At 37.5% G+C, this 26,130-nt stretch overlaps 1 protein-coding gene across 9 annotated transcripts in view; it reads left to right on the top strand.

The window, feature by feature from the left end:
• TP63 (tumor protein p63) overlaps positions 1-26,130 on the top strand; it is a 223,061-nt gene that overhangs the window by 104,533 nt on the left and 92,398 nt on the right. Inside the window, exons 1-2 of one of the 9 annotated variants that reach the window (XM_032875637.1) lie at positions 20,372-20,571; positions 20,981-21,035. The exons of 7 other annotated variants lie outside the window; for them this stretch is intronic. Coding sequence is in view for 1 of the 2 variants with exons in the window: in XM_032875634.1 (XP_032731525.1) it covers positions 20,380-20,571 (192 nt within the window). In the remaining variant the exon portion in view is untranslated. Of the gene's footprint in view, positions 1-20,371; positions 20,572-20,980; positions 21,036-26,130 lie in introns of those variants that run through there. One more of the 9 variants, XM_032875634.1, reaches the window with a different exon arrangement.

A 26,130-nucleotide genomic window follows, 5' to 3' on the forward strand; every position in this document is an offset into this window, starting at 1 on the left:
CTGGGTAAAAAGAAAAGTGAAATTTTATCTCATGAAGTGTTATCTCTAGTCAGTCCCTTTGAGAATATTGGATGGAAACCAGTGTTATGGATGTTATGATCTATTCCTCTATTTTAGCTGTAATTTGTGTCTGACTAACCAGCTCTCCCATCTTTTTGGGTTAGAGATTATGTGTCCAGTGGTCAGAGGAACCATGTTGATCCTTGCTTTGTATTTTTCCACTTAGTTGTTATTCATTTGAAACATAATAACTTGTTTAGAATTAATGGACTAGTAATGTGGTCTTTGAGTGAAAATATGATTATGATAAATGCATCCTGTAGATCATATATATACCCTAATGGGATGTACAGAAGAGAAATAGAGTTTTTTAAATGGCTGTACCCATTTAGACCTTCAAACAGGCTGTCCTTCACAGTGGCCACCTTGGGGAGTTCCATGCTGGATCTTCTCAGTGTCATTCACCTTCAGGGATAGCTGATCAGGAACATAAGAAATTTTATATCCTTATTTTAAAGCTATATTTTTCTCAATTAGCATCATCTTATCCAATTTGATCCCTCACTTTATATGCTAAATTTGGCAGTGCTAAATACATTTTTTTTTTAAGGCTGAAAATTTGTCACCATAGCTTTGATTCCAATAATCAGTCACAAAGTGATTTATAAATTATGACAGATTGTTCCTGAAGCTTGATGCTCCATGAAAGCAGGAATCAATACTTTCTTTTCTGTGAAAGACACTGCAAAGCCTGGCTCTCTTTAGTGCTCAGCAAATGTTTGTTGAATGGTCTGGAGGTCTAGAAGGCCCACCTCTTTAATCAAATTCTTAGCTCCCTAAGGAAGTGATGCAGTGAGTCTTCTGAATGCCCCCACAGCAACTAAAGGACACTACATAATCACTCTACTGTCATTGTCTTGAAAACTAGATGCAGTCCCTCCAACAATTTCTTCTCCATCCTCGTTGAATTTTTTTTTTTACCACTTCTATATGCCATCGATTGCTTTTTTTGTTCATCGGGAATGTGTAAATATTAATTTAAATGCTTCTTTGACATCTATTAAGCAAATTGCAACAGAATCAAGCAACAGAAGTTTTGGCATTTGGGGAATTATCAAAAAGTATTGTGCCTAGAAAGTTGTTCTTTTTTTTTCTTTGAGGAACATTTTTCTCTGAGTTTATGCAAATTCGAAGAGGCTAATGCAAGTCATCTCTAAAGATTGGTAGGCAGGACAAAATGTTTAACGTTGCACGTTTTCTCTTGAAATTAGTCAGTCACTTCTGTATAAATCATGTTCTAGGTCAGAGGTTTTCATTTGAATGAAGGTTTTCATTTGAATGCAAAGCTAATTGCAATAAGGATTTAGAAAATGATACCTATTCATCAAGAACAGACAAATAAATAAAATCGCTTTTGTTTGAACAACCTTCTGCAGTTTAAAAAAAAGTTATTTCATGTCCATTATCACTCTTAATCTTCACAACATGTAATGTATATCTCATGCCATTATAAGTACATTAACTCTTTGGATTTTTGGTGTAATTATATGTTATTAAAAGCAATTTAACTTCATTAATGAACAGGTTAGTATGTATGTCTAAATAAAAAGCACCCATAATATTTCATACTGTTAAACAATTGAAAATGTGGCTCTTGTTCTGGAGCTCCAAATTGAAAGAATAGGATCCCAAAGATGCATGTTTTTTAACATTGTTTCATACTCTACCTACAGGCAATATTGATAATAAAGCTAACCATAAAAGAGATTTTCAACATTGGTCACCTGATTGGCCTTGAAGAAACCTTTATTTTCTTTAATTACTCATCTTTGTCTTCTTTTCATTACGGATTCTTTTTTAGACTTCCTGAGTTGAGTATTTGGGCATAGTCAATAGTGTCAGCACTACCTAGGACCAAATAAAGGATTGTTTGGTTGCTTTCTTGGTTATCGGAGAATGAGATCTTGGCTCTCATTCAACTAAAACAGAAAACGTCTGGGCAATGTATGTTAATGTTGAAAAGTAGGGTCAGTTCTCATTGATATTCAGCAAATTCATCGACTGATTCACTTCTTAAAATGTATTGAAACCTTTCGCTGTATAAGACCCCATTTAATATTTGTATGCCCAACCTAAGGTGTTAGTGGGAATATTATCCTCAGTAGGATGTGATAGTGTATCAGAAACCTTGTTTGCTGAGCACGGTGAAGTGATAAATTGTGCCCTTGTTTACATGGCTAATTGTAAGGATTTGGAAACACTCCTTTGATGTACTAAGAGCAACTAATGAAGACAGTTAAATGAACCTTTATAATGAATCTAGGAGTTCAAATCAGCTAAGAGTTCAACACTGTCTGCTAATTTTCTTCTTGAGCCTGGCCCAAACTTTTATGTATCACCTCCCAGGCAGAAAACCCATTTTGGATATAATGGCAAGCCAGCTTGTTTTTCTTTATAACCTAACACTTTATGCACTCTCTTAAGATGTTGGTGCTGGAACCAGCTATAGAGATCATCTTATAGCTAATTTTTTTTTGGCCAGCAAAGGAAATGAGCTCAGAGAAGTAAAGTGACAAGCCCTAGATTACATAGCCAGTTGGTGACGAAGCCAGCCTAGCATCCACATGTCCTGATTGTTTGCATTATGTTATGATGTGCTTTGTTGAAAAAGAGTGCCTATATACTGTCTTTTGAAACTAACTCTGTATTTCACCAAGCTCTGCGTACCAACTTGAGACTGTTAATTTTTTTTTTTTTTTTTTTTTTTTTGATAATGTGAAATAGTTGCTCTCACATTGCCATTTTGCCTAACCACAGCTTATTCTTATTTGGAGAAAGTATCAAGACTTCCTCTAATGTGTTTGGTGTTTATTCAATGCCACGTTAAGTGCCTAGACTACCATGTTCAATGGAACAGTAGATTGAATTTTTGCATCGTTTCCGAGAATTGTGCTGTAAGAGCATAGCACACCCACCCCCCACATAATCTTGTCCTGCAGCCTTGGTGGTGTAATGAATTAGTCTTGCACGAGTCTGCTGCTTGTGGAGGGCTAAGCAGGGGATCAAATCCTCCCTTTGTAGTGAGACAAGCTGCCGGAGAAGTGATTGATATTGCAGACAGAAGTAGGACTTCAAGGAAGAAATAAGCAGATAAGTGGGGTAATAAGTAGATAATACTGCTACTTTGCACTTAGTGTCTTTTATCTGAGCATCTGAAGGCAGCTGTATCCTCAAACATCAAGGCCTCTCAATGTAAAGAGAGAATGGGGTCCCTTACTTGGTGGCCGCCTCTACAATCCATAAATCAGTGAAAAGATTTCCTAAGGAAGACCAGTGGTAAAGATTTTTTGCTTTTCTTCTTTTCTCTGGGAAGTTAAGCCACCAGGATATGAAGCAATCTCTCTAAAAGTTATCTTGATCTTGATGCAATGATCTGTATGCACTTTCCCCTACAACGTTTGGATCTGAAAAAAGAACCTTCTACTGTACCAACTAAGGCATTTACTGTATTTTTTTAATCCCTTCTGGTCATGTCAGACTCACTCCCTTTGAGTAATTCTCATTCTTGCATTTATATTACTCCTCAAAAATTTCCCTTGTAAATCTTATTTTAGGTCAAAGTCCTTAGACAGTAAATCTTTCAGACAGCTTTAGGCCATCATGGCTCCAAGAAACTATTGTGAAGCGAGCTGTGTTTAATGAGGTTGATGGGCTCAGTTAGAGATCTCTTTGAATATGCCGTCATTAATTTTGTACACATCTTGTTAATTCAGACAAAGAGGGTGACTGGCCAAGCTGAAAGTGTTTCCTTTTAGCAGACGGTGAGTCAAAATTCAGAAGCCAGTTCCTAGCAGAGTTAGAGAACAATACTGGCTGTCACAACTTTTTGTAGGTAACTTTATTCCCTATTTAACAGAGACTACAACTGTTTTCTAGACATTAAATGACCAAACATAAATACTAAGTGCCACTAAAAATAGTGTTGAACATCCTTCCATTTTTATTGCCAGTTTATGTATGTTGTGGGCTCCCTACATTTTTGTTTTTGTTTGTTTGTTTGTCAGTCATAGAAATCTTACGGTTGGGAGAGATCTTCAGGGTCATCAGATCCCACCACCCATGCAGTCTGGTATTTAGCTCCATAATTACAATATGTAAGTAACTGGCATAACCTTGGGAAGGAACGAGGACATGGATCCATCCAGTCTGTGTCCCCTGAAGATCAAAAAAATTTCACTGGATGTGGAAAAAAGGAGAAAAATCCACTTAATTCATGGCTAACTGTTTCACATTTTATGGTTTGTCTAAAGACAAATTTGCTTTCTTTTAACAAACAGTATTTCCTTTAAAACAAATTTCATACTTGGCAGAAGATAAAAAAGAACTATGTATATTTAATAGTGTTCTCCAGCCATCTTTCAGTGTGACTGAATTCTTTTGTGAGTTGATGGTTCTCAAGTTGAGATAGTTACAGATAAAATGTGAAAGAGATTGTGCATACATGTGTGTGTTTGGGGAAGGAGTATGATAAAGACAACATGTGGATATTACACGTTTCACTGTTTTGGTGATCTTAACACACTGATGGTTAATTATAATCTCTTCTATTTTTCCCTTCCACTTTATAGTTTATAAAACACTTTTTCTTTCTTTCTTTTTATTTTTTTAAGTAATCTCTACACCCAGTGTGGGGCTCAAACTCACATGCCCGAGGTCAAGAGTCACATGTTCAGCAACTGAGCCAGCCAGGAGCCCCAGCTCTTTTTTCTTATCTGACAATCCTCACAGGTACCTTATAAGTGAGGTAATATGGTCATGATGTCCTCATGTCATAAATGTGGAAATGGAGTTTCAGGGTTTCATTGAGCCCACAGATGTAGCAAGTATCAGAACCAGGACTCTACGGCCCACCTTTTACTTGGAGCCATTGCTCTCCAAGCCAAGTTCAAAGTGCATTTAGATATAGCATCAGATAGGACACATTAGTCTGCTATGATGAAATGCTATATAAAATCAGTAAATACTGTCATCAAATATATTCACAACACCCATTTTTAAGTACAAACCTTTCTACAGAGAGGAAATAGAGTTAAAAACTATGTATAAAGAAATCACTTACCATGACCTGAATCCACTTGATTTAGCTTAATATGTAGGTTAAGTTTTTATGACTCCAAACTCATCATTCTCCCCCAAGTCAGTCCCCTTCCTTCCTCCCTCCCTTCTGTCCTTCCTTGCTTTCTCCTTCCTTCCTTCCTTCCTTCCTTCTTTCCTTCCTTCCTTCCTTCCTTCCTTTTTTTTTTTTTCAACCCCAAACCCAGAGGATGCTGCTCTTGCTAGATTTTACATTATGTCCTTTCAGGGCAGAGTAGAGATTACCTTCTGCACAGTTACCGAGATCCTAATGTCACTTTTTGTCTCGCCTCATCTCCATTTAGCTTTGTCTACTTGCTTGTGTGAGCACTTTGCTTCCAAGTTTCTGTGAGGCGACAGCCCATATCCTTGGCCACTTCTTCCACCTCTCTGCGTGTCTGACACTTCTTGTTCTCAGTTCTACTGCTGTGTAATTCTCCTTTCTCATTTCGGTCTCATATTTCTTTTACATTTTAGAAGGCCCAAAATTAATTCTGAAAAATATTTTACCAGAGGGGAAACAGAAGTTGATATTTACTAGTAGCTTAATGTATTTATTAGATAAACTGTCTTTGTGGCCCAAACTTGACTGATTTCAAGGCAGAACTTGAGGCAGCTGAATGGGTATATAAGATGTAATTCTAGTACCCTTAGAGAGTAAGCCATGGCAACAAAGGTAAACATGTAATTTCTCTTAGTTAAGTGCAGTGAGCAATGTAATTCTTTCAAACAGGAATGTAAAACTAAGAATGTGGAGAGCCATTTCATGTTCACAAAATTGTTGCCAAGCACTGGGACCCATACATTCCATTTGGGGGCTTTATATTGTCAGCCTCTAAAATGAGAAAAGTTTGGTTATGAGTTCTAGAGTCTCTTAATCATGTCAGATTTTTTAGTTCTGTTTCTACCAGGGCTTAGAATTACTGCTCATATCATTGTCACTGCAAGCCAGGCATTCTCTTTTATCCTTACCTTTGGAATACCACATTTCCCTCCCAGAGAAAATGGCAGAGCTCTTTCTCTTTTCCCTGTTCTTCTTGCTGAGGCACAAGAGAAAGTGGCCCTCATTATGGGTGTGTCCACTTATAGTCCTAGGAAATAATAGGAAAAGAATTTATGAGCAAATGCCTAATTGATTGCTAACTACTGAGTCTCATAGACTTAGAGAAGCATATGACCAAAAAAAAAAAAAAAAAAAAAAAAAAAATTGGGTCCTTGTGTTTGAATCCCTAAATTATCCTGAGAACCTAGGATAGCCCCTACTGGATTAGAGTCCTCCAGGACTGGGGGTCTATTAGGAGAACTAGTTTTCCTTTACAGTTTTAAATGTAAATGTTAGCCCCAGATGGACAGAACATTGAACTCTCTAATTAGCCTTGCAGGTCCTTCTTTAAAGAAACAAGTGTGTAGCAACTAGCCATTTAAAAAGGCATTCTGTGCATTGTTTGCTGAAGGTCAGAGGGCAAATGCTGTTGTGACAGTTGGGTGGACTTGGCAGGCACACTTCTCTGGAAAGGATGAGAAAGAGAAGAGCAGTTGATGTTAATCTTTGGTGATAGCAATGGCAGAAGACTGTTCCGTCTAATTCTAGAATCTTTTTGATATTCTTTCAATTCATGTGAAGTTTTCCAATTTTTAATCCAAGGAGTTAGAAAAATAGAGTCATTGGAAATAGGAGATGATCTAGCCAATACCTTTATCTTCAGGGAAGTTAACTTATACATTATAAGTCATAACAGCTTACTTACCTTATGCAAGAGAAAGACAAAAATAATTCAAGCTCACCAGTCTTATTCCAGTACATGTTTCCTACTCTACCTCCCATCTCCCAAGTCCATCCATGCTCACCTAACTTCACTTTATTATTCTGAGTACAGAATGTTTTGTCTCTGTCTTCTGTCCCTTACTGTTATTTTAATTTAGGAATGCCTTATTTCTCTTTGTCTTCCTTCCAATTCCTGCCCAACAGTAATAAGACTCAACTCCATTTCTCGTCATAGGGAATTAATCATTCCTTCTCCCTTATTTCCATAGAATTGTTACTTGTAACTTAACACTTAGCATTTATTTTATTTAGCTTCTGTTTTATATACATTTCCTCCTGACTTTATAAACTTTATTGCTGTTGTTTTGTTTTCTTTTCGGAGATGTCCCTTCCATTCTATCAGGCAATCTGAGGACAGGCACAGAATCTTGTTCTTTTTTGGGTCTTATTGTAAGACCATGTACAATGAAGTATTCAGTTAATGTTAGAAATTAAATGTGTATATGTGCAGGTATGTGTGAGGAGAAATAAAGTAGTTTCTACTGGTCTCTCATATCCTTCCAGCATTAACATGGATCTAAGACTTAATCTTGGACTCAACTAATGTTTAACTATTTAAACTAGCCTTGACTTTTATTTTTTTGTTTGGATTGCCCAGTTAGGAAGGGAAAGGAGGTAAAACTCAAATTTGACAATTTTCCCAGTGAAGTATCCTGATAAGCATTTTTGACTTGTTTCCATCTAGAATAACAGTGGAGATGGAGAAAGGGAGGTGGTCTCATGTTTGAGGATCATGCATGAGTTTTAGCTATCTGCACAGCCTTCTAGCTATTGACCTTGACTAAGAATTCACTATGGTTGCTAAATAAAAATTGAAAGACGATGGACCATTTCAGGAATTAGTTGGGAGAGGAGATGCTGAATATATCTTTTAAAAACATACTCAGAAGGAAGCATCAGGGTCCTGGTTTGCTCATGATCTTACAGATTTAGGACACACCATGTATACTGTCATTGATTTAGCCTTTCAGCACTGTATCTTAACCCTCTTACCCTGAAGGGAATCAATATGAATTACAAAGCCCAGTGAACAAAAAGAAATACTTAAGAGAGCATAAGGAGTTCATTAAGATGGGCTTAGTATACCTGTTTCATTCATTTGGCACCTAAATTACAAAAAATTCTTCACCTTTACATTTATTTTGTTGGGACTACTCCATAGTGTGTGTGTGTGTGTGTGTGTGTGTGTGTGTGTGTGTGTTCAGATTATTATTATTGTTTTTTATTTACTTGACAGACAGATTTCAAGTAGGCAGAGAGGCAGGCAGAAAGAGAGAGGAGGAGGAGGCAGGTTCCCTGCTGAGCAGAGAGCCCAATGAGGGACTTGATCCCAGGACCCTGAGATCATGACCTGAGCCGAAGGCAGAGGCTTTAACCACTGAGCCACCCAGGCACCCAGTTCAGATTATTTTTAATGGAACCTGACATTGCCACATGTATCTTTCCGTGATCTGAATACAATGATTTGAACTCTTCTGGTTCCCATCTGAAGACGGTTTCTGCATTGTTACTAGGAGGCTATTAATACTTAGTTTCTCTTTACTTTTAAGCTACATATATTTTAATCCTAAAGTAAATTCCTGTCTTTGCTGGAAATTGCCTGTATTTTTTAGATGCAGCATTCATCCTAAATCTTTCTCTCTCTCTCTCTCTTTTTTTTTTTTTTTTTTTTAATCTTTCAATAACCACTGCTGCAGAGTTGTCCAGGTAAAGATGGATGCAGGTAATGTTTTCTTACAAAATCAAACCAGTGGCCTCTGGAGGCCAGAAGATCTGGCTTAACCACCTGGCTCACAGAGACACACCTACTTGGTTGCACCACTTTTTAATCAAGTGGTGAATCAGGCTTGGGAAGCTGCTTATAGACAGTAGGAAGCTCAGGAGATCAACATTAAGGGAAAAAAGCTGCTAAGTAGGAAAGTATCTTTGGGAGTCATTTGTGGCAACAAGACCTCTTCTTTCTCCTGCAGCGCAGGCAAACAAATTGATTTGCTCAGAGACCAAATCGCTCCCCCTTGTTGGGGCATGCGCGGGAGCAGACAGCCTCTTCTCTGACTGGGCTCCCTGCGTGGCACAGAGTACCTACGGCCTTAAACACAGTGGGTGTGTGAACTTGAATATAACATTGAAGGCCTCTGAAACCTGGTTTCCTTATCTGAGAATTGGAGGTAATAAGGCCATGCCTGCTGCCCAGATGTATCTCAGGGATCAAACCAGAGTAGTCATCTGACAAGCAGAATTTGAGTACCTATGATGTGTACTCTCCAAGCTGGAGGAGGTACAGAAATATAGTGAGCATCACCCTTGTCCTCCAGCTCATATTTTAGTGTGAGATTCATGGAAACAGAACTCGAAAGTAATGAGATGAGATCTACAATCATGCAGGTATTGCCAGGACCGGGTAATTCCGAGCTGGAAATGACTGGGCTACTTAGAGAAGACAAATGACCCATCGATGCCACCACAATGCTGGGTGTGAAACAGTCCCTCAAGTGTTGAAGCAAACAGAGGAAACCTGTCCTGTGGGTGTTGAACAGCACATTGGAGTTTGCCTGCTGGAGAGAATAGAGGAACCGGGGTGCACAGAGTTGCAAAATTATGAAGTACAACATCTACATGCTCTTAAGCTGCAAAGCATGCTAATACCTAATGCTCTTATAGTATAGCTCCAAACTACTGCATCTGTCTTCGCTCATTAATAAGACTGTGTCAATAACAGTACTCAATTAACACTATCGTAGACAGAAATATAGGCTATTTTAAAGCCAGAATTTATCATAGGGTTCTTACCACAACATGTTAAGGTCCTCTTAAAGTTGTATTCTGTTTTCCATTTTGGTCAAAAGTCCCTAGGGTTCAAGTCCAACCTTATTGTCTAGGTACTGCCTTCTAATACCATGAGTGCTTCACTTTCATCTGTACTCAGGCTCCTTGGGACAAAAATGATACCGGGAATCATGTTTTCATCTTTATTTTTAATTATTTTTATTTTATTTTAATTTATTTATTTAATTTATTTAATTTTTTACAGGGGGCAGAGGGAGAGGGAGAGAGAGAATCTTAAGCAGGCTCCATGCCTCTTGCAGGGCTCTATCTCATTACCTTGACATCATGACCTGAACCGAAATCAAGAGTCCAATCCTCAATAAACTGAGCCACTCAGCTGCCCCTATTATTTTTCTTTTTTGTATCTTCATTATTATTATTTTTGGATCAAGGCCTCCTATACCCTATACTTAGGATGAATGGAAATGGTTTCCAGAGACAGGTATCTTTCTCTGATGGCCTGTCGCAGAGTGAAGACTACAGCAGCCTGGTGGCATTGGTGTCTAGGAGAGCAGTCAGTACGTGCTGCTTTGCCAGTTTGGAGAAGCACTACGGTTTGTCATACCTAAGTTACCTCCGCCCCTCTGCTGGATGTGGCAGGGATAGTGATCCAGGATTCAGCTAGGGCTTCAGGCTTCCTTTTTTTTTCTCTTAATCATCCTAACTTCTTTTTTTTTTTTTTTTTTTTTAAAGTGGCTTTGTTTCATACTGTGATAAAGAGCTGTTTTCTGCCCAAGCAGACGTTGTTTAAACTGTTGTACAGTAAGAGAGTAGTTAGTGTCCCTTAGAAGCTTATGGAGAATTTGAGAGGCCAAGAAAGGACTTAGAAATCCCCTAGGACTTGGCCAACACTTTATTGCACTTCTGTGGGGCTGAAAATCAGAGAGGCTTCAAGGTCACACAACAAGTCACAGGGCACATACACTCGAACTTAAAAAATATATATAAATCACATATGCATACCTCATTTTTTCACACTTAAGATATGGACATAGTGCAAGTATGACTAGTGTAGCAGAGAGGATGAGTGGAAAATAGGGCTCCCGGAATGGTTCATTCGTTTCTCCACAGTCCCTGAAGCAAAAATGATGTATGTACTGCAGGGGAGATTCACGAATGGGATCATCCAAGTTTTCCCAAAGTCACAAACCAGTGATTGTCCAATCTGTTTCCCGAAGCTTTAGTGGTTTTTGCCAGTTGAACATATCCTGTAATGAATGGAAAGTGCAGACAGGCGAGTTGAAACCCTAAAAGGACATTGGAATTCTCTGAGAGTCTGAATTAAAATAGGCAGAGTGTGATTTTTTTTTTTCCCTCCCTGGAGTCCATCCAGAATTCCAAAGTGAATGCACCTCCTTTTTATTTTGCCTAGGGATGTTCTTTTTTCCTGGAAAGGGTGGAGAGAATTTATGTAAGAAAGAAAGCTGAGTTGCCTCAAAGCACAGCCTCCAGGAAGAATGAGGCACCTCCCCAACCCAGTATTTTTGCTGAGGATAGACAAATAGAGGAACTAAAAGTAAAGCTTAAAATCTCTAGCACTGAAAACATCGTAGAAATCAGCTGGTCTATAAAATCAACTACCTAATGCTTCTTAGGAAGGAAATACCACAAGGAAAAGATGTGAGATATAAAATTGATAGGGATGTTGTCTGTCTTCATCAATAGTAAAATTCAGATTATGGCTAAATAGACAAACCCAAACTTCAAGGAGACTAGAATCATAATAATACAAGATGCCAAATGTATAGCAAAACTAAGTCCAGTGAATAGATTGGAAAACTGCAAAATGGACAAGGAAATGTTCTGTTTTATGTAATATAACCCATTTACTCTCAGAGCCAGTGCTTAACCCAAAGTCCGTGACTCTTGGAATAATGCCTTTCTATGCATGATTCTTAAAGCCAAGGTAGACGATCTTTCTACAGTTTTAAGTAGGGTAAATCATTTAAAAGCTGGTATTGTATTGAAATATATTTCAGTATGGAACCAGAAGGAAGGGTGATGTGTGCAATTAGATTGAATGAATATTTGGTCATGTTCTATCCATTAAAAAAAGGACTCACGGGACGCCTGGGTGGCTCAGTTGGTTGGACGACTGCCTTTGGCTCAGGTCATGATCCCGGAGTCCCGGGATCGAGTGCCGCATCGGGCTCCCAGCTCCACGGGGAGTCTGCTTCTCCCTCGGACCTTCTCCTCTCTCACGGTCTCTCTCTCAAATAAATAAATAAAATCTTAAAAAAAAAAAAAAGGACTCACTTAAAAACACAGAGGTGAGACCTACACTCTAGGTTTCTGCCGGCGACTCCAGAGCTCTTTCCAATATTCCAAATTGACAACTGAGTGCAGACCTATTCCTTCTGGCAGCAGCCCTTTGGAGGCTATGACAGGAGAGAAATGAAATTTAGTGAAACACAAAAAAATCTAATATTTATGGAAATAAGAATTTATAGAAGGTATCCAGTAGCCATGTGCAGAACTACAGATGTGAATAAATAAAAGGATAAAAGTGTACTTAAATCTATTTAGAACTTACTGTAAGCTGATTAGCGTCCTAGGATTGGTTAGGAAGTTAAATGTTACAAAATGGTGTGATATTTTGATTTTATAGATGAAGGTTCAAAAAATCTAAATGAACATACCAGCCTTCAAATACAACTTATTTTGATTTAAAGACTTGCAATTTCCAAAGCAGAGCAATCAAGGGGGATGGAGAGGAATATGTTCATTTTAATGAATAATATATGATAGCAATAGAAGGAAGTTAATTTTGTTTGTGTACTTTTTCCCTAAACTGTGAAAATTATTATAATAGTAGCTGCTAATGACGTTGTGGTTAGGTAAACTTACACTGTTTTACGTTGTTAGTCTAAAGATAAACAGGTAAAATATCCAGAAATTAATGTAGTAATATCTATTGGCCCTTAAAACATTGAATGTCTTTTAATTGAATGATTCAGCTTCTAATAATGTATTTTAGTTCATAATATAGTACTTTTTGCTTTAAAGTTATAGTGTTGGAGCAGCTGGGTGGTTCAGTCGGTTAAGCATCTGCCCTAGGCTCAGGTCATGATTCCAGAGTTCTGGAATGGAGCCCCACATTGGGCTCCCTGCTCAGTGGAGAGAGCCTCTCCCTCTGCCTGTCCCCCTGGTTGTGCTATTGTTCTCTCTCTCTGTCTGTTAAATAAATACATAAAATCTTTAAAAATAAATAAAAACTAAGGTTATAGGGTTAAAGAGAAATAGGAGCAAATGAATACCCAGTTAGTATGAAATGGCTAAATTAATTCAACAATACTATGTAACAGTTTAAAAACAGTGTTTAAAAAAACACATGCAATGACTTAAGTATATACTCATAAAAATAGTTATATGCCTATATTTACATAGACACATATATATACTTAACAAATATATCTTTAATGTATGCTATCATAAGTACAGAGTTGTGTGGAATATATATCTTTGGAAGAGAATATAACAAAATTTAGCAGTGGTTACCTCTAGGTTCTGGGATAAATGACATAGAAGAAGTAATTTTTATATACTAAAGTAATCAGAGTTCTTATTTCAATATATACAATACTAAAAGAGCAAAGAAACTTGGAAAGTGTGTGACAAAAATGTCAAAGGGTTAATATCTTATTAATAAGGAAAACATTACTCCTCCAGTGAGGTAGGGATTGGAGGAGAAAGCAAAGGACATTAACACATCATTCAAAGAAGAAATGCAAAGGGCTACTAAACGTATTGAAACATATTTAATCTTACGCATAATCTGGGGGATTCATATTTAAAATAAGAAAACAGTTTCTTTTTATTTGTACAATTGGAAAAGTTAATTCTCAATATTGTGGTCCTTTATCCTCATTACAAATGCAATTTATGCCACCCTTTTGGAAAACAACTTGATTCTACACCCATCAGGAGACTTAAATTATAACCTTTGACCCAGGCTGTTGAGTGGTAGAAATACTTAACATGGAAAAATGCTCATAATAGTATGATAACTAGTTAAATACACACACACACACACACACACACACACACACACACGCATATCATATATATATATATAGTGATATGCGTGTGTGTGTGTATGTGTCACACACATAATGATCCCAACTGTTTATAGAATACATACATAAAGAGAGGAGAAAGAGCATGGAAACTTAACAGTAATTCTCTCTGAGAAGTTTGCTTACAGAGGGCATGTAATTTTTTTTTTTACTTTTTGTCTCTAAATATCACATGATTTTGTAATCTAAAAATTTAAATGCAAATTAAAGGTAATGCTAGGAGAGATGATCTTATCTGTGTGCATTTTTGCATCTCTTTACCTGGACCGTTTTGGAGTCCTTCCAAAGTAAAACACTATCTAAATTTGGGGAAGTGGTTAACAATACTGTTATTAAAATAATCATAGAGTGGTGTGCCTGGTAAATGAGCTATGAACATGGCATTGAAGGAGGGATAAATATTGGGGTGGGAGGAGGTATGAAGACATAATCTCCTTGAACAGCACAGGGTTTGTGTGGATTTGAGGGCCAAAATATACGGGTCCTACTCTTGATTTCATTATTTAATATTTGTCTGCATTTTGGTGTCTTCACCTTTATCTGTAAGATAGGAAAAATAACAGTACCCAGTTGATAATGTTGTAAGAGAATTAAACACATTTGATATATGTTAAGTACTTTGAAGAGTGCCTGACACATTAAAAGTACAAAGAGAGAGAGAATCTAAATCTTGTCTCCATTTTACCTTCTATTTGACGGTTGACAGAGATAAAAAATGATAGCTTGAGTACATCTGTAAGATTGAGGACAGCACTCAGCTCCCTTTGTATGCCTGTAAGACTCATTTTTCAGTCTAGCTAGTGACCCTAAAATGGATGTCATCTTACATTTTGCTTTGGAACTTAGCTTTAGAATAAAAAGAACATTGATTTGGTGAATTTATTAAGTGGCTCTCAGTAGCTTCTACAAATGCCAATTCTTCTCACCTATCCATAGCAGGAGGGGATGAAATCACTTGGGAAAGATCAGAGATCTAAATATTATACGTATGTTCTATGTTGGCCATCCTTTATGGTAGCTGGCATCAAAATGATCTAATTGATTTTGTTCTGTGGCAACTTGGAAAGTCCCAACATTTCTTAGCTTTCACACATGCTCTGTAAAACCCCAATCTTTTATAACTATTGCAGTTGTATTATTCTGACAATTTTCCTTTTGGCAAATAGGTATTAAGAACTTGAGGTACTGTACTTAGATTGAAACCATCATCTTTTTTTCTCTTTTCTATTTTCATTAGATACTGTGCATTGATTCCCACAGGAAAGGCATCTGTGTCATAATAAATATCTTGAGTAAAAGAATCTACTGTTCAACCTTCTAATTCTTTCTTCAAAACTAACTGTTCAATTGAACACATTCATCAGGTGTTTAGACACTTAGTGTGATATGGTGAACAAAAAAATGGACTCCAGCCTCAAAGTTTGTTGCCCACTGGAGGAGAGAGACACAGTATACAAAATTTGGCATTGCAAGGTAGTATTATATTACTGTTTTTATATACATTCATATAAAACAAGAGAAGATTTAATTTCACCTAGGGAATTGGAGAATTTCTCATGAAGGTAGTAGTGTCTGAGGAACCTGAAAATATTTTCATTGATCAGGTAAAGAGAATGAAGCCATTCCAAACTGAGGGACCAGACTGAATGGAGAGGCATGGGTGATCAGCTAGGGTCAGCATGTGGCAAGCAGAATGGGATATGTGGAAAGTGTGGTTGAGAGCATAGCTTGGAGTCAGACTGTGAAAGGTCCTAAGTGTCTGTGAAAGTACAGTGGACCCTTGAACAGGATGAGGATTGGGGGCACTGACCCCCCACAGTTGAAAATCTGCATGTAACTTTGACTTCCCCAAAACTTAACTACTCCTATCTTGCTGTTGTTTGGAAGTCTTTCTGATAATATAACAGTTGATTAACATATATTTTGTATATTCTTATAAAACAGTAAGCTAGAGAACATAAAATGTCATTAAGAAAATCATAAGGAAGAGAAAGAACATTTACTGTAGTACGTTGTAAAAAAAAATCTGCAAATAAGCGGAACTGTGTAGTTCAAACCCATGTTCAAGGGTCTAGCTATAGTTGGTTTTGTCTCATTGGCATGGAGGCTAATCCTGACAAATGACACAGTCAGAGTTGTTCCTTAGGAAAGATAAAGTGATAGGGAGCGGGACTCTCATGGGGAGGAGGGAAAGTAGGGACATCACTGGATATTCATTTTTCTACTTCATTCAGGTAGACCTGTGGTTAAATCATAAAAAGTTTGATATGTTTAGAATCAGGTATGTATTCTTTCTTGGAGTCTCAACTGCTGCTATTAAAAACAAGTCACCAATCTTTGTTTACTTCAATAAATGTCTACCTAATCTTGGCCAAATTTACCTATGCCTCTTTAACTTCTCTTTTCTCTCAATTCAATAGAACTGAGGTCTTCATGAGAGAACACACAGAAACACTGATCTCCATTCTGCAGCCTCTTGAAACCTAAATATTTCCCCATCCTCTATTCCTACTTCCAACCATTGGGGCAGGCAAAAATCCAAAAACACAAAATTGCTTCCATTTTTTTTTTTTTTAACTTTTTAGAATGTTGTAGGTACCATGTTATTCCCTACCTAACTTCACACACATGGATTAAGATGTTCAAGCAAATGTTTTATGCATGCCAAGGATTTATACACTTGCTTAACTTTTTTACATAGAGATATAAAATGGAACCATTGATATTTGGTATATTATAAAGATAACATGTCAAATCAGAGAGAAAAAAAAATTTGAAAAAATGGTAAACGTGAGGAATGTATCCTTGGGAGGGAGTGGATCTTCATTTGTTTCTCATACCAATAAAAATTCCAAACAGTTAAAAGATTTCCATGTCAAAAAATGTTAAAAGCCATAATAATATGAGATGATAGTATGGTTGAAGAATTTTATAATGTTGGACTGGGTCAGGTCTTTCAAACTATCTTGAAAAGTATAAGTCAGGATGCCTGGGTGACTCAGTCAGTTAAGAATCTGACTTCAGCTCAGGTCATGGTCCCAGGGTCCTGGAATCGAGTCCCACATTGGGCTCCTTGCTCAGTGAAGAGCCTGCTTCTCCCTCTGCCTGCCGCTCCCCCTAACTGTACTCTCTAGCTCTTGCTCACTCTCTCTGACAAATAAATAAATAAAATCTTTAAAGATAAAAGAAAAATAATAAGTCATAAGAGAAAAATGATAAATTTGACTATAGAAAAACTAGGATTCTTCTACACCAAAAAGCAACCCGTAAAACCATATATACATTTGAAAGACCAGGCACACACATGCACACAGCAGAGAAACACTTCCAGTTATAATAAAGGGTTATTATCTATAAAATATAAAGATCTCCTACAGGAATAACTGTTCAGGAGGATAGCCAACAAAATGTCAGCAGTATTATTTCTGGACATCAGACACGGCGACCCCACATCATGAATGGCTTCCCTTCCCAGTGCACTGGGTTTACAACGCGGTATTGTCATGAAGGGGTAGCAGAGACCTCTCAAAGCCACAAAGCTTTGAGGAATCTGGGAGAAGGGGCTGAGAATGGAAAGTTGTACGCTGTTAATAGGGTTGTTCCAACTCCTGAGGACTTGGGAAACCCACTTCAAATCTTTGAGTTTGTTTATTTATCTGCAAAATAGGGTAATAATACTTACATACATCACTAAGTCGTTAGGAAAATTAATGCACATTACTAGACCTTTGAGATCCCAGGATAAGCATTATTGCATGGGGAGTAGAGAATCATGGCTTCTCTTAACCTCCTGCTAAAGTTAATACTTGGTATTTATATACCAATTCTGAAATGAAACATTATCAGAGGCACTTTAGTTAACTCACACATGGCAATGTGTTTGAATTTAAATGAACTGGTAACTAGTAGCTCTTTTTTTATCATGAGGATACTAAAAGCAAAAATCACAGATTTCCCCACCACCACCACAATATACTGTACCTTTTTCTTTAAGTCATTTAAGCATCTTGGTATCTGTACAACTTGACGGCTCTAACTATACAGTTTGGAGATGAGCAGATTGCTATATAAATACCCAAGTGAAATAAGAAGAATGCAAAAAAAAAATCTTCCAACCTGCTTCCATGGATTCTGGACAGACTCTTAGCCTTGTAATCGTCTTTAGAAATCATTTAGTTCTGCCTCTCATTTCACAAATGAGGAACTTGAATCCAGAGTGGTGCAGTGACCTGCCCCAGAGGCAAAGAGCTAACCAAAGGCAGAGATGGGATTACAGCCTGTATTTCCTAGTTACTCCTGTAATCCCCAGTCCTGTGCTCTTAGCCTTCAGCTACCCAAAGGACCCAAATAGCAGTGGCAGATAGATAGATAGGACAGACATGTGTCATAGATTTTGTCCAGAATCTTAGTAGCTATGTTAGACATAGACCATCATCCTCAGATCTGATTGTGCTGAAGGCTGAGCTCGTCAATAGAAAGATTTTGGTATTTTAGACCATCACGTCCCGCTGGGAATATTTTGACTTTGTAAAAGATGAAATGTGTTTACATTTTGATGGAACATTATCAACATTTGAGTCTGTGAACCCTACACTTAGGGTTCAAAAAGTTATGCTACCCCAGTATTATAAAAAAATGATCTAATAGCGACTTTCTGGGCGGTTGTCCTAATGACATTTACTTGACAGCACTGATTCCCAAGCCTGATTCATTCAGAACTGCCTCATGGGCTGCACCAAATACAGCTGGGACCGGGTCCACACATCTGTTTTTAAGAAGTACCCTGGACGATTCTCAGGGTCACCCAAGTTTTTGAACCACTGGAATAGAGCTCAGATTAAGGAAGCAACAATCTGTTCTTCCCTGTTGACCTGAAAGCTGTCAGTGGGTATAGAATTTAAATACATGATATAAATAATTATACTGCAGTTTGTACCCAGAGCTCATTTGCTCATTTGGTTAATATTTCAGAGAAAAAAATGCACATTATGTCTGATATAAATTTGTAGTGTTACAGAGCATTGTCATATTCTTGGACACTTGATATTCAAATGATGTTATTGAAAATTTTTGCAAAAAAAAATAAAACACATTCTTACCAGTGACTCGGGGACTTTAAAATAAATATGCCAATAATCACATTATCCTTTATGCACATGCATTTAATGGATACAAAAATAAAAGTAAAAATGGGGCAAATCTAAGGTCATGAATATATTTACCAAGCTAATTTCTAAAGTTTATATACCAGCCTGCCTGGCTTCTGATTTTCTTCTAATCTTCTTATCTTTTAAGTTTTAGGAAAAAAATCTAAGCATCCACTTCTAGCCGTCTCAGCCAGTTGTACCTTTCAGGCAGGAAAAAGGGACTTGGCCTTCCAAGTGGGGCTGGGGAGTGATATTTTGATAGAGCTCTAACTGAATTATATAGAATACTCAGCAGTAACAAGAGAGTTTTAGTGAATCAAACCATAACCATGAGGGTGCATTTCATCTTCACTAAATTATGGTAACCAAGGCCAGATTCTACAATAATGTTCTTCTATGTTTATGTAAATATATTCTTAAGGCAAAAGGCAATTGGTTTCTCACACTTTAAGATTTATTCTTTCTATTTATAATTTATTAACTGTTTACAGAAAAAGATAATGCCTTTGGGTATTAATGAAAACCAGATATAATAAAGTAGAGAAAATATTCAAATAGATAAGCTATTGTATTGATTCCATGTCCCAAGAAAGAATGATAGAAAGAAGCGGTGCTTTTTTTTTTTTAAAGGCTTAAAAAAAAATGGGCACTTTTCCCAGAATTTCTATTTCCTGTACATAATATGGATATTTGTTTGTTTTTGCAAGGTAACGGGACTAGTGGTTTAAATTGTTCATTGACTATGTTCTGAAAAATCAAGTGGCTGATGTTGGCGTAAGTTTGTGTTTAACCACTGGCATTTCTCTGTGGAGAATAAGTTGAAAATTTTTCAGCTATCCAGCGGTGGATTTTAATTTTTATATTGAGAAAATATAACCATAGATTTGAATATTTAGAAATGAGTTTGAGTATTTAGGATTTAGTTAGAAATTACTAACTTTATGTAGTCATTCTTAAAACTCCACATCTAGTTTAAAAAAGGGGTGGGGGCTTCCAAAAGCTCTCCCTGAAGTTTTACTTTTCAGTTGCAAAGTGTAAAATAACCTTCTGAAAAGCCTTCTCTACGTCCTGGTGGTGGGACTGTCTGAGGTTTGTTTGGGGAGATTTTGTTTTGTTTTTAGGAGAGAGCACTTTCTTATGAAAGAGGCAAGGGAAAGTTTTACCAGTCTCTCTCCTTTTTTTTTTTTTTTTCCTTTCTTTCTTTTTCTTTTAAAGATTGGTGATAAGGAATTCTAACTACTTAATGAGATGGGAGAGGCCTCACTCCATTGGAGTGGAGGACTCCAGGTGGAAGTTGATGGATTGGACAGGTAAAGAGAAGAGTCCCGCCCCTCATGCCTATAGTTGGGTATATATTAGGGAACCTAAAATTATGTACAGAGAGAGAAAGAGAGAGAGGGACTTGAGTTCTGTTATCTTCTTAGTAGATTCCTGTTGTCAGGGTCTCAGAGGGGGTGGGGGGGTTGGCAAAATCCTGGAGCCAGAAGAGAGGACAGCGGCATTGATCAATCTTACTGCTAACATGTTGTACCTGGAAAACAATGCCCAGACTCAATTTAGTGAGGTAAGGATTTTAGATTTTAGCACTCCATTTAGAGATGTTTTTTCATTTTTTTTTTTAAATAAAAGTTGACATATTTGTGGTTCTTGGTCACCCAATGTAATGTTTTTGCAAATTGTGTATAAGAATCTCCTTTTCTTGGTTCATGTTTTCTGTGGTGACTGTAAGATTTTTTTTTTTCCTTTAAGTAGGAGATGAAATAATAGGAGAAAAGGGAGAAGAAAAATTTCTGGGTGACGTTATATATTTGAAGAAACCCAATATTCAGGAGTTTGTAAAATCACTTTTTGTAAGAACAGACTGAGAGAGCAGCTCACCATTCTGCTAGATACATGGAAATGACTCCTGTTGGGTATTCACGTACCAGTAAGACAAATTAGTTGGCTGTGTCTTAACTCAGTTAAGTTCTCAGTTCTATCTCCAGACTTCATCCTAAAAGCAAATGAAGCTTTTTCAAAATAATCCAGGTGAGATTTTTTTTTTTAAACCATCTTCGTTTTGAATTCTATCAATCCAGAGACCCATCTAAATCCTCAGGGGACTTTACTAATGTCCCTATTGTCTGGTGATTGACTTAAGAATTTCACTGTATAATGACAAAGTTATTTGGGGGCGACGCATTATTAAATATTTATACATGTGTACATGGCAGTGTGTATCATAGCATATAGGATTTTAGGTAAGGAATTGGTTTGCCTCTCTGATCTCTCCTCAAATTTGTCTCAGGGACTTAAATCACTGAGCAAAGGGATACGGAAACAAAACTCCTGAAGAGACTGCAAGGCTTTGAGGAAGTTTCCTAAGGTTGAGGGAGGTCTAACAACAATATTAGTTTACATTCCTCAGAATAGGGCAGCTGTGTTGACACAAATCAGATCGGGGGTTGGCGGGGGAAGGCGGGTGCGGGTGGTGAGCGTGAGTTCAGTGTTTCGGATGAAAATGCTTGCAGGCGAATGCTTGGAAAAGTAGAGTGGAGTGCTCAAACTGAGCTCCTTAAAAATCAAAACAAAGTGCATGGGACTCAGGTGCACACGGCGAAAGGAAGAGTCGCGTGAAAGGCAACAAAGCAGGGCCCGCGCTGTCATATTGACCACACTATTGTCTAGACACCTGAACTGTGTAAATAGAGCAGGGGAAATATCGAGTTATCTACAGAAGGAAAAGGAAGTGCCTGTTTTCCTTTAAAACATTCAAGCAGGCATGCTTGTCCTCAGTGGAGAAACTTGAGTTTCTTGTTCTGCGTTAATATGGCAAGTTAGCTTAAAATGTTACCAAACGGTAAAAAAAAAAAAAAAAAAAAAAAATGGAGGTGACTTTAAAGATGATCTCGTTTCTATGTGATCCCATGTTGGTCAGTTTTAATCACTAGCGACATGGTCTATCAATCATATCATACCGGACTTTGTGTTTGTCCATGAGCTATTTCCCACCTATACTTATAAGCAGGCTGGGATCTGACTTCATGTCTAAGTAGGAAGGGGTAGAAAGGAAAGGTGGTTTAGAAATATCTATAAGAAAAGTAGGAAGTTGATGCAAAGTGGAAAGTAATTGTTATTTCTCATGAGGGGAAAAACTGAATAAGTGTTTTGCTTAGAAGATAACTGGTAGGAATTCTTGCCTTTTATGGAGGCAGAAGAATCATGTCATATGTGAGCGTATAGTGCCCTTACCATGAGAGAAAATACCTTTCCATGGCTTTGTAGTTTTCAGAACTTTACGTAAATGTGTATAGTTAGGTGCTCAAACTGTCTGTTTTCTCTTGGCATGCTGCTAATGTGTAGAAGAGGATATCTATGAAAAAATATGGCTGAATTTCTCTACCTTCCTGCATCTTTTTTATATATTACCATGGTGAATTTTATATCATTCCATTAATCTGTGTTTTATGCATAATTTTTATAGCTTCATTTTCATCCCGTTGCTTAAGAATGGCTCTCTTTGCTGTATAGAGTCAACGTTTTAATATCTAGTCCTCTGTAAAAGTGTAGTTCTATATCTGACTATATAAAATGTCTGGGACTGCGTGGCCTGGAGAATCTGGAAATTTAATGCAAAAGTTGTTAACGTTTTAGGATTCATCTTGAGATAATGTTCATTAGGAATCATCATACAGAAATGGTGATCTATTATCACACAAAAATTGTCAAAAAAAAAAAATGGACAGATTAAGAATAAAGAAGTATGTAACTCCCTGTGAGAGTAAAAATGACTTTGAAAATATAACCCGATCCCTGACTTCAGATAATTTTTAAATTTAATTTGTTAGTAACTTCTTCGGGTCAACTCAAAAACGATAGAAGAACACTGATCCTTCTCTAATCCCTGTTCCCCACATTCCCAATTCTTTCCCTCCAAGCAGAGCTGGATTTGGGGAAGCTGTTAGTGAACAGGAAGAGGTCTGGAAGGGCAGAGAACATGGGCAGGATGTACCAGGTGCAGCTGAAGGAACCCCCCCCCTTGGGTGACAATGGAGAGAGGCCTTAAGCAGGCACCATTCCAGTGTGCCAGGCTTGGAATGACACGGCCTCTGGGACTAGTCTCAGACTTTGAGAGAGGGACCCAAAAGAAGGGAAGTTCTTCGCAGGTTAAGCTTTAGTTCAACTTTCTTGCCAAAAACCTGGGCTCTGTGTGCATGTGTATCTGTGCATGCACATGCATGTGGGAGATGGGGTGGAGGTAGACACTCAGAGACTCTCAAATCCTCCTTAGACATTTAGGACATTTTTATTTAAAACCTCTATCTGGGTTTCTGTGTGATGATGGAAAGGTACTTTGATGAGTGAATTCCTGTATTCTAGAACTAAATGGGCCTTCAAGGCTCATATACTGAGACACCTCATTTTACAAATCAAGGTTAATGATCTCTTTCTGCAGTCAAGAGAGCCATAGGTGCAGAAGTCAGTCCCGTTTACTTAATGTAACCCTTTTCTCTTTCATATCAAGAGAGAGAGAATTCATCCTGGAATGCGCTGTTGTAATCCCCAGTATATGCCCCCCAAAAGTTTACGTAAAGAACTGATGTGCCAACCTACTTGAGAGCAAGAAGAGTAATTTGAAGGTGGCAGTACAAGATCTTGGAGTTGAGGATCTTGCTGTTTAATTGACCTGTGGGCCTGCATGGTCAAGGGAAACAGTCTTTCCTATCCTGAAAGAAGACATTTTTCCCATGGGACTGATCTTTCTCTTAATAGTTAATAAATGCCTTGTCTCAAGCTTTCTCATGCTGTGCTTCTGCAATGTTTAGCACCATTGGTGAAAGCAGCGTGGGGAAGAAGCAGAAGCTGCTGATTTAACTTAGCTGTCAGCCAGGCTGTGCACCTCACTCCGCGCTACGGTCTTCGACGGAATTGTTTCTTTTACAATTGGTTGCCTTCAAGCCCAGAGGGGACTGGGAGAAAGAGATCTTAGATCTCAGATCACAGATCATACTTTCTTTTGCTACTATTGGAAAAATGGGTGGTGATAATAAATCACTTATCCTTTACTTAGATAAGGAAAAAGCATGTTTGGTTTGTTTTGTTTTTTAGAAGAGCAGTGATCCTCAACGGTGGTATGGAGCGTACACTAAGAAATATGAATGAATGTCTAGTCATCTATGGCAACCAAAAAAATATTGGTTGCCTTTTCATCATTCCACATGTATCTTCTCAGTGCAAAGTTACTAAAATTTTCTTAGACAAGAATACATGGATTCTGTATTCTTCCTATTAAGGGAGTATAAGTCTGAGGTTAGGAGATTTTAGATTTATAGGAAGGATATGGGACAAAGAGATGAGAAATATGTTGCCACAGATGTTTCTGAACTTTCTCTGAGGTGCATATGATTACTTTGGGTGAGACCCGAGCTTGTGGGATAGAGGAGTATAAGTAAAAGTCCTCCCTTCATAGCAATATTTTGAAAGTAAACTCCCCCCTCATTGAATAACCTAATTTATTCTTTTAATTAGTTTATGCCAATAAATAAGGAAGGGTGAACATAAATACCAAAAGATACCTCTGTGAAAAATAATTTATTCCCATAAAAGTCTTATTTTGAAGATGAAAGTTTTTCAATGGACTCAGAATTTTCTTTTGAATGTATGATTAAAAACAAAAGTCAGATGACTGATAGAACATTATTTTTCAGCGCCTATTTGCTGGACTGAGTCACCAATGTAGAACATACAGTAGAGCAATGGATTTGGGTTCTGGAAGAAAATGGATTGACGTGTCAAGGTAGAACAGTAGATCCAAGAGTGAAGCTATGAATTTAATTCCTAATCCCTTAAGAACACAATTGGGAGGCATAAGAAAATAGTAAAATGGAGTTTATTAATGTGCTACCTCTCTCAACATTTTATAATTTTAACTGGTGCATTTTCATTAAGTTGAATGTTGTCAATAGTCATGAATACTAGTATTAAATGGGGAGAAACTTAGGTTAGAGGAACGACTTACTCTTTTCGAATCAGTGTTTACTGAGCATCCGTTATATAAAAGATGGTACGTAGGATATGAAGTGAGTAAGAAACAGTTGTTACACCAAGAAGTTTACAGTTCTAGAGGAAATGGACACATGCAGTTATAGTCAGGGCAGATCCTCATTGTTACATGAGAAGTGTGAGCAAGACAATATAAAGGATCAAAGAGAAAGAGGGTACCTCGAAACAGAAGGATCAAGAAAGTCTGTATGTATGAGTAGGAGGTAGCTGCACTTGGAAGGTCAGGTAGAAGAACTTCCTAAGTCCTTGAAATATGAGAGGGAAGGAGGATTTGGGGTGAAGAAACAGGCATCAGGAGAGCCACAGAGTCGGGGTGAATGCTGGTGTACTCAGCAATGTCAAAGAGTCCAGATGGAATCGAAAGCATGAAAAAATAATTAGGAAATAAAGTTAGAGGTGTCAGCGTGGCTCATGGAGGGCCATGCGACATTGAATATTGTGGCAGTGATAAACCATGGGAGGATTTTGAACAGAGTGGTGGTATAATGGGAGCTGTGCTGGGGCACATTTGGGAAGAATAAATGAAAGAAAAACAAATAAAATAAATGAAGAAAAACAAAACTTAAGATCTCATTTCTAAATTTATTTCTTATTTGATAATGGCTAAGTTGACCACCCAGCAGTATAAAAATGCGTTCCTCCATGTTGCATATTGGCTATCTGTTTTGCAGGAATATTCACCACTTCTCTGGAACCTTTGGAAGGGTAGAAGCAGATTGTGTCTAAAGTCTTATACTACTTATGCATTCTTTGTGTGTTGCTATCTTTAATAGCTATGGTCTCCGTGGATAAATTGGAAACCATTGGATTTGGTTTTTCCTAATTTATGCCTGCTATTTGAATGTAATCATGAATAGAACCACTTTCACTTTCAAAAGGGTTCCACTTAGAAGACAAAGTATATGGTTACCCCACTAGTAAAGACATACTTATTTCATTGTTTTCCCCAACCCCTACTCCAGAATGGAAAAACAGTATAAATTTGGTTGTAAATAGATATAGTAGTTTTGATATCCCACCCCCAAGCCATTTAGATTATTTCCCCCAGGAAAGAAGCATTTCCTTACAACACAACATTTAG

Source organism: Lontra canadensis, unplaced genomic scaffold, assembly GCF_010015895.1.
Source record: "Lontra canadensis isolate GAN:19392208 unplaced genomic scaffold, GSC_riverotter_1.0 scaffold56, whole genome shotgun sequence".
Classification (NCBI taxonomy): Eukaryota; Metazoa; Chordata; class Mammalia; order Carnivora; family Mustelidae; genus Lontra; species Lontra canadensis.